This window comes from Centruroides sculpturatus, unplaced genomic scaffold (genome assembly GCF_000671375.1).
Source record: "Centruroides sculpturatus isolate CEXI.00-Female unplaced genomic scaffold, Cexi_2.0 scaffold1812, whole genome shotgun sequence".
In the NCBI taxonomy this organism is placed as follows: domain Eukaryota; kingdom Metazoa; phylum Arthropoda; class Arachnida; order Scorpiones; family Buthidae; genus Centruroides; species Centruroides sculpturatus.
Window position 1 is genome coordinate 101,612 of NW_019386588.1, and position 10,183 is coordinate 111,794.

At 31.4% G+C, this 10,183-nt stretch overlaps 1 protein-coding gene across 1 annotated transcript in view; it reads right to left on the reverse strand.

The window, feature by feature from the left end:
- Window positions 1-955: 955 nt before the first annotated feature.
- Window positions 956-10,183, reverse strand: part of LOC111615365 (protein FAM49B-like) — a 14,008-nt gene continuing 4,780 nt past the window's right edge. Inside the window, exons 2-5 of the mRNA XM_023356782.1 lie at window positions 1,789-2,003; window positions 1,532-1,658; window positions 1,379-1,449; window positions 956-1,307 (exon numbers count right to left, since the gene is read on the reverse strand). Coding sequence (XP_023212550.1) covers window positions 1,244-1,307; window positions 1,379-1,449; window positions 1,532-1,658; window positions 1,789-2,003 — 477 coding nt within the window. The 3' untranslated portion in view covers window positions 956-1,243. The remainder of the gene's footprint in view (window positions 1,308-1,378; window positions 1,450-1,531; window positions 1,659-1,788; window positions 2,004-10,183) is intronic.

The window sequence follows — 10,183 nt, forward strand, 5'->3', positions numbered from 1 at the left end:
GCCCTCGTACAACATGAAATGTAATAAATTTTCACATACTTAAGTACTAATAGTTCACGAAAATTATTATTTTCGTGAACTATTAGTACTTAAGTATGTAAATTTTCTTTTCCGCCTTCTGTCGATACATTTACTGTCGATACACGTAATCCTTCTCGAAACTTGTTTCGTGTTGCCAGATCTCGACGATTCTGATTTTGTGTTGCCCGATGTTTCCCTTATTCCATACTTGCTTTATTCTTCATAAGTGCTTAGCACCATATAAGGAAATTTATAAAGATCTTTTAACTAAAAGCAAGCAATCTAAAATAACATATTTTTTGCAAAAGGTAGAGCATGGATCTGAAGATAATCAGAAAAATGCTCAGAGGATAAGGATATCTTGCCAAAAAGAAAGTGCTCTCGGTTAACAGTGCTTTTAGTGATGACAAAGAAAACATTATTTTATTTATATTAATATGTATCACTTAAGAAAATTTTAATAAAGATATTTATCTTAATTATGAAAATATAATAGCATGTTTTTTTAATTTTTGGAACCTAACACCCCTTTTCGTACTAGTTCTTTATTTTGTATAACACAGATTCGCATAACACTGCAATTTTTTGGAACATAACTTCCGTGTTATACGGAAGTTACCTGTACTACTTAGCTTTAATTTGAGTGTGTTTTTTATGTTGAAACAGATTATTTAGTTTTACATGTAATCACATAGGGAAAAATGATTCACCTTACAACATTTTCATGATACGATCTCAGTTTAGGAATGGATTAATTTTGTATCCTGAGGTACTACTGTATGAACAAATAAACAGCTACCATTACAGATATTTGACATTCTTTTAGTGTGTTTTCCATCTGTCAAAAAAGTTGTCACTCAAGATTAAGTTAGCAGTTAACATTTATTTGTTAATTAATAAATCTTTTGTATCATTTATTAAAATTAACATTAAAAACTTTATTAAATATTTATTGCAAATGTGAGAAACATTTAACATACATTATTATAACAATGTTAACAATGATCAACTTTCTGTACAAAGTAGAAAATTTCAATACAATATTAATGTTAAAAAAATTATTTGATTCTTATCACAAAATCATTATAATTTCATTGTATAATTTCACTGTGAGATTTACAACAGAAAAAAGGAACGTGAAAGAATACATAAATTTTCTTTGGTCCCTTTCTCTGGATCTTGAAAGAAATGCATTCGCGAAAGTAAGACTAAAACAAAGCACTCAGGCTAGAAGATTTTTTATGTGCTTCGGAGTTGTTTCGTCATTTAGATGTATCGTAGTGTATCTAAAACATTTTAATTGTTAATATTCTTATAAAAATATGTCAGAATAACTAACATGAAAACAAATTCATACCTAAGTGCATTTAATAAACCTTCCACATCACAAGGTTCTTGATCTTTCAGAACTTTAATACAAGCTTTCATCTTCAAATATTAAGAAAGATAAGAATGCAATTTTATAATTTTTTAGCTTTGATAATATTTGTAAATTCAAACGTAATCTTACATCAATGTGAGAGGACTTGGCAAAGGCACCGACCGGATGGACGTGATCGTAGAGTATTATGACACCCACCATGACTCTCAAAACAAATAGTATAGTGTCTTCTTTGTTAAATCTCGAAGAAAACTCCCTATAGAAAGAGATTTTATCAAATTCTGTCGGAAATATTTGGAATAACTTAAATATTTTTAAAACTAGAAGAATACAAATGTTTGTTGTAGATGGACTTTTATTTTCAAGGGGAAAAATAATCTACTTACGTGCTTTCGACCATTCTCTGGCAGATGTTGGCCATGGTCTGTAGAGTCTCCGTTGTGTTTTCTACCGGCAAGTCTTTATTATTGGAGACAAATTGAGTCGTTGCGTCGCTCAGCACTTTCAGCATAGGAGTCGCGTGAGCGTAAAATAGAGACATTCTGTTTGCGAGTTCATTAGACACGTTTAAATCGTTATCATTATATTCCTGTAAATAATTTTAAAGTTTACTACTATAGACATTGCAAATAACTGTAGTTATTTTCATCACAAAAGCTTTCATGAATTGGAAAATTGGCCATTAATTAAATGTGTTATAATCAAAGATTTTGTATCACAAGATAATCTACTGCAAAAGTGAAATTATAGCATGGCAGTGCCACTCCAAACACATCCCAGAACTACTAGCAAACAAATTTAACACACACGGTACCAACTTGTTGTTTTAACTGTTAAATAAGCCTAAACTATGAAATATGTCGGGCTGTAACACAAACCAAAAGTGAGAAATCTCTCTTCTAGTTTCCACAAGTTAAGTACAACAAAGACAAGAGATCAAGAACATAATTTACCTATGTATTAAATAATCAATATATTAGGCCTAAATACTAGTAAACGCATTAATGATGATTCTCATATTTAAATAAACATCTAATATTTTTTTGAAGAAAAAATAATAAATATAAACAAAGTATTGTTAAATGTTGCAATTTTATATTTATATATTTAATTAAACATCTAATATGTTTTGCATCTACTATACAATTCCGACAAAAAATTTCAGACAATATGTTATTTTAATCAATCTCTAGTTTATCCTTCAATACTATCAAACAGAAATTTTGTACACTTATAACTCTTTTTTATGTGAAATCTTCAGTTATAATAAAAGTTTACTAATATAAAATAATAATGAGCAGTTGAAAAAAGCATACACAACGGAAAAAAAAACTTTGGACAGAGCCTTTTCTGATAATTAATACCTCAGACAATACAATTAAATGACCTGTTCCTAGATGTGTAAATGAACTGATGTGATATTTGCATATTTTTCTTATAAACATTATAGAGGTGTATTTGTTTAATGAAAAATGGTTTCTGGTAAGGCCATAAGTGTTGTTTTACATGAAGTAATTATCATCTTCCGTAGACAGGACAAATCCTTAAGAAAAATTGAAAAGGAATTAAAAATTAGTAATTCCACAGTGTGAGGTATTGTTTCAAAATATCAGAAAACTGGTAAAATTTATCCAGGAAAATCAACTGGAAGGCCAGCAACCATAACAAAGACTGATCACACCTTTGTGAAATAACGAAAAAAATCAATGGTATCACTCGATGAATTAGTGAACGAATGGAATAAAGTTACAGGAAAGGAAGTTACAAAAGAAACTTGTTGTATCCATCTGCAAAAACTTTACCAGGTAAGAAAATAATAATATTTTTTACTTAACAATTGTGACAAGTGACATTTCTCAGACAAAGGCAAAAACCACTTCTCACAAAAACACAAACAAAAAATCAATTGAAGTGAGCCAAAAAACACCAACGCTGGACACAACAGTGGAAGCAGGTTGCTTTTAGTGATGAGGCAAAATTTGAAGTCTGCATCAGAGGCAATAGAAGAAAGTCATTAGAGGCGTTCCATTGTGACTGTCTGCAGCAACACTGTTAAATTCCTAGCAAGTGTTATGGTGTGAGGTTGCATGTTGGCCCAAGGTTTGGGAAATTTGCATTTTATTGAAGGAATGGTAAATGCAGCAAAATATCAACAAATCCTTGAGGGAAAATAAACCTATTACTGTCATTAGATCGCAGACATTTTATTTTCCAACAGGTGGTGCAATACTTCTAAAATCACCAAAGCTTGAATGGCCCAACATGATATTAACACATTAAAATGGTCATTGGGCAGTCCCAACCTTTCCCCTTAGAAAATATGTGGTGTAAAATTAAAAAAGGAAAGGAATGAGAAAATGTCCTCAAGGAAGTACAGATGGTTTAAAACACGAAAAAAAAAAATCAAGTAAATTTGGGATGAAATTACTCAAAATGAATGTCTGGCTCTTGTTGATAATGATCATATAAACACTGTTATATTGATACAAGCCAAAGGTTAAATATTAATGTATTGTCCGAGGTATTATTTGTCATGGCTCTGTCAGAGCTTTTTTTGTCAAGTATGCTTTTTTCAACTGCTCAGCTTTTTTTTATGTAAAATCTTCAGTTATAATAAAAGTTTACTAATATAAAATAATTATAAGTGTACAAAATTTTTCTGTTTGATATTACTGAAGGATAAGCTAGAGATTGTTTAAAATAACATGCTATTCAAGGTTTTTTTTGTTGTTGTATATTACATTATATATTTATGTGCCTTAGCAATTTAAATAAGCATAAAAATCAGTATAATAAATAATTACTACCATATATATTTTAAATAAACACTGCAGCATTTAAAAAAATGAGTTCTTGAAACTGGAACCAAGGTAACTGTTATAACATATTTTATAACATACCTTGATCACATTTCCAGCACACCTTATATGAGTTACAAACATTTTTGGCATTTTCAGAAACCTACTTCAGGTTTCTCTCTTTTTTAACTTTCTTCTGAAAAGTTGAAATTTCAACAGATTCTGTTCTATAATTCTTTTATGTAGCAATGTTTTTTAAAAAAAAAAAAAAAATGGCACATGCCCATACTTACATCCAAAAACACAAAACAAGCAACTTAAGGTGTTACTTTTAATAAGGAATGTGCCATAGGCTAGGTTGTATCCTTATGTTGGCTGTTATTGTTCCTCCTCATTTTTAGGGGATTATCAAATAAAAACTGTCAAGCCATAGATAATGAAGCACAGTTCTTACAATGAATGCAATCAGCCCTCATACTTGCTTTCGAAATCTCTTAGGCAGTGCTCTTTGAATACTGGCTTTAAGAGGGTTGTGTTGTTGAACCCCGTGGACATCCTGGCTCATTGTCATATTGTCCTAATCGGTGGCGGATTTCTGCACGGGTGAATGAGGCGTGCGCCTGGGGTCTCAAATCAAGGGGGCCTGAAATTCGGCTCTCAAAAAGAAAATTATTTTATTTAATTATTATTTTATTTTTTTCATATTAAAAATGAGTAATAATTTAGCAGTATTCCCTAAATTAAATTGACAAATGAATAACACCGTCTATGACATGTTTTGCAGGTGGCAACCCTAGCGGTCATATTTCTAACCATACGCACTGGCTGTTCCTCAGACAGTGTATAGATCACAAACTACTACCAGAGTCGATAGAGCATAGCGCAAGGACCGTTATATCTCCAGTTCAGTTAATGTGTCAGGTTGCCGATAGCTGGTGTTAGAGTCGCTTTTAGGCGAGAAGAAGTTGTTTTATTTATCTATTTGGTTAGTAGGTAGTTTTTCCGTTTTCAAGCATTTTTGTAACTTTTTTCTACTATTCTTTCAAAAAAATCCTATTCATAATTACATTTTAAAATTTTATATCATGTATAAAGAAAGAAAAAAAGTGTATTTAGTTTATTTTAAAATTAAATGAGATTATAATTTGAAATTACAGATGAAGATGTGGATAAATTGAAAATATAATTATTTTCAATTTAATTTATCCAGGTTTTAAATGGAGATTTGTTTAAAATTGTTATATTGCTACATATTGTGAATGAAAGTTTTTACATAATGTTCTGAGTATAACATATCTGTTCAATACATAGGTAATGGTAAAATAAGTAAATAAATTTGCATTTTACTGTTTTATTTTATTACATATGTATGACAATATAATTAGGAAAACCATAGCTCATCCTCTGATATATTTAAATAGCCATAGAAATTTAATCCAGATAAAGACAAACTATTTTTTAAATAATTTATTAACTATAACACACATAAAGTGTGCTATACAAGTTTACTTGATTCAGTATAGTGAGAAATAGTATTTGGGATGAAATAGTTTTGTATTTTTGACATGAGAAATTATTGGTTCTACATAGTTTGGTAATTTATATAATATTCTGCACTATCAAAAGTAGAATATGAATGAAGATTTATTGATGGCCTAATACACCTGTCCTTTGTTTATATAGGCCTAAAACATCAATAATATGTCTTTTAGTGATGACATGCAGTCTAAAAGAATCACTATCACTGTCAATATCTAATAATACTGTCTGAACTCTTGCCATCCTATATTTACCTATTTTATTTGTCAACTTTTAACTCGTCATCTCTAAATTATTACGTGCCTGTAAATATGTTGAATATGTTGTCTAAATAGTTGGAATTTCTCTTTTTCTTATAACAGCCTATATTTGAAATCCAAGAACTAAATCTACTGACTTTTAATCCCCCTCTCTAACCTGTTCCTAACTTTATTTGGTTCAACTATAATCTCTCTCCCTCATTAATAAACACAATATAAATTGTGAATAACATATATCATAGCTCCTTTCTCACTGCACTACAATAATTCACCTAATATTAATAAATAAAAAAATATGGGCTTAACCTTGATAAACTCCAAAGCCATCCTAAATTTTTTTTTGTAACACTTTGAATTTATCCTATCTTAACACATGGTTTAACATTTCTATACATTTCCATAATTTAATGTATATAATTCTCATCAACCCCTTTTCTTTTTGATTCAGAGTTCTCGAGAATCTCTACGGCATCCTATATTAACAATGTATATACAAGCTTAACTATAAATTTTTTGATTACCTTTTCTTACTCTTAACAAAAATTCCCAAAAATATTTAAAAATGAACATATATTAGAGAGGTTGTGGCCAATGTTTTCATCACGAAAACGTGAATGTCGGACGTTCAGCACCGCCTTCCTGTAAGCCTAGAAGTCTGACAATGGCGTTTAAAACGTCAGTGGAATCATGCTCGATGTTCCAAACGCCATTGTCAAACTTCTAGGCTTACAGGAAGGTGGCGCTGAACGGCCGATGTCCACATTTTTGCGATGTAAACATCGGCCACAACCTCTCTATTGTAAGTAAAAAACAAACTTACTCTCTATGCTCCAGCCAAACTTACACCTAGATGTAATCAAAGTGTTTGAAGTGGCAGAAATATTTATTATGCCAGTAAGGTAGCAATAGAGCTATTGGCAGTGCAAGGACCAGTATAGCTATTGACTCTGCTACTACATAAATAAATGCATGCACATTCACGAATGTGTGAATGTGACAATGACAATTTACGGAAGCAAAAAATCAGATTTCTTTATTCACTTTATCAATCAACGCATTCCCAGAAAACCCAAAAGATGAAATTGAATACTTGGAATGGAATTAATTATAACAAATATTCAAACTGTCCTCCATTATTTACCAAACAATAGTGAAATTTATTATAATAATTTACAAAAATTTTTATTATTACTAGAGTTTTGAAATACAGATCAATAGTAAATTTAAAAATAAATCATTTTTTATATCCATTGATTATTAGATTTTTTTGTTTTTAACACTTTTACCTATTGAAACTTAATAATTCTTGTACAATAAGTTTCAATTTTCATAATTAATACAATCTGAACATCAGTAACCTTTTAAATACAGCCAGGCAGTTGTAATTTTATATTGGTTAATTTTCAATGTTATTTCCTTATATCTCACTTTTTTTGAACCACTGCTATAGTGCCTAACAAAGTAAAAAACATACGCATAGAATATACACTAGGGTGTAGGGGTAGTGAAAATATTTAGCGAGGGGCCTCAAAATTGAATTGCACCAGGGGCCTCTCATGTGCTAAATCTACCACTGGTCCTAATGTATGTGTTTTATTTGCATCAACGTAATGCTGGTGCTCTTTTAATCCTCTTTGTAGGATCCATAAATAGATTCTTATCATACAAAGTTTTGTGTTCCTTGGTAGACAAAAACCAATCATTATAGCATTCAGGTTAGATATGTTTTGAAATATTTCCATCTTAATTCTTTAGAGCAGGAGTGTCCAACCTTTTTGTTTCTCTGGGCCACATTGGTAGAATTCGTGGAATTTTGGGCCACAAGTATATTAGATACAGGGTGTATCAGAATGACATTTTTAAAATTGGGGATTGTAGAGGATGAAATTTTGAACATTTTGATATAAGGAACCCATAGCCGGAAATGTGATATAAAGTTTCTACAGCGTAGGAAGTGCTTGACCGCCCTTTGGTAGCGACCCTTCCATCCATTGACGTCATGTTATCATTCTTGACTTCTTCCTCTGAGGTTATGTAAAGTCCCTTGTGTACACAACACCTGTAGGAACAGTTCAGGAGTTTACGAGCACATCTTTACAGCATTTAATACCATTAGAGGAGAGCGTGGCATCTTACAGAGAGTCGGACAAAACATGGTTCGTCATTGCACATTATGTAACAAAGTTGGTGGTCGTCACATTGAACATTTACTCTAAAGTAGTGCAGCCACTGATTCGATGTACAGTTTGATTGTACTCTACTGTTTTGTCAATAAAACTTGTCATAAATACTGTATTCTGCTGTTTCGTTCAGCATACTGACTGCAAAGTGATGTAGAAACTTTATATCACATTTCCGGCTATGGGTTCCTTATATCAAAATGTGCAAAATTTCATCCTCTACAATCCCCCAAATTTTTAAAACATCATTCTGATACACCCCTGTATACTTGTGACCCAAGTATATTTTGGTCCAATCATTAAATATACTTGTATGAGTATATTTAAGGATTAGCATGTCTAGATTATAGTAATAAGTATTAAAACTTTATTATGAAAAAGGATATTTTAAAAAATTACTTAGACACTTTGAATTTTTACTTAGAAACTGATAAATTTTCATTTGTCTCCTTTATAATAAACTATCAGACCCGGCCATGCGTTGTTGAGGCTCAAAATGTATCTATTATAAATATATAACATTTTCCATGAGGGGGGAATTTTTCGAAAAATCCCTTCTTAGTGTACATTCTCTTGACATACCCTATTAAAAGGAAATCAAAAACACAAAAAAACCACATCTAAAATAGTATAAATAGAAGCAGAGTTCTTCATGCTAAGCCTTAATCTTTTCCATCTCCCCCAGTGGGAGAATTTCAACATGTATATTATATAAAAGCACGTGTGTATTCAAATGCAACATTGTGTCAAAATTTCAAAGGAATTGGTAGGAACAAACGAACATTACATTTTTATTTATAGATAGATAGATGATCTGGGTTCATTTTTAGTTCATCCTCACAGAAAAGCAAACTTAGGTTGTCGTACTTGTGGAGTTAGCACCATCTGTTGGACATAAAAGCCTTAATCCTAGATGATATCTTTTAATTTATATGAATGTTTAATGGAATAATATACAGCCTATGTCCACCCTGAAGTTCCATTCTAAATATTGGTGAAAGAATTTTTGAAATCAGATGAATAGTTTCGGAAATTACCTCCTTACATCCAAACTTTACCTCTCTATAATATTAGTATAGATGAATTTATTTGAAAAACACAAATATTTGTTTTATTTGGGTCTCTAATTAATAAAAAACGACAAAACACCATTTTAAAGTGTATTTTTATTCAACTACAGTGGAACCCTGGTTAACGAACTTAATCCGTTCCGCGACTCCGTTCGTTAACCGAAGCAATTTTTCCCATAGAAATTAATGCAAATGCAATTAATCCATGGTAGTCTCCAAAATTTTTGTCATTTTATTTGTAATATGCAGTAATTTTCTTTGATGAAAATGTAGGAAAACATAGTATCTATCATTACAGCAACAAACATGTAAACTTTGTTTAATAAACTAGCACTGTACTGTACATACCTTCGTTTGTTATAGTTGGTGGCAGAAAAGTGCAGATATAAGAACCTTAATGCTTAGAAGGGGAATCCCCTCCAAAAAAATAACGGGTAGCACTTCATCGGAAGATTGAGTCGAAGTCTCTTTTGGTAAAAAACCCACCAGTGGCTAAGTGGTCTTCGTACCTTGAACACAAGGAGTTCATTTGTGGGTTCGCATCTCACTCAGACGGGCTGGCCACATGGAGTTTTCCGGGTTTTCTCCACGTCTAATGCCTAAATAGGGGCCAGTTTCCCTTAAAAACACCTCCCAGAAGGCATCCCCCCCAGGCAGATCGCCCAAGTGTTGCGTTGCCATAACTTAACAAACAAACAAACTCTTTCCGTAAGGAACAAGAAATTGATCTAAAGTTGATTGTCTTACTCTTTTAATCAAATTTTTTCTCAAATGTGATAGCGCATTGTCATTTATGTTGCGTTGTCATTTTCTATTGCCACTATGATTAAATATATAAATCACAAAACTGAAAAAAGAAGTATAGCACAAACACTCAGAAAAGCAATGCCTAACTCGCATGCCTAACACCAACTAAAATTTGACACAAAATACC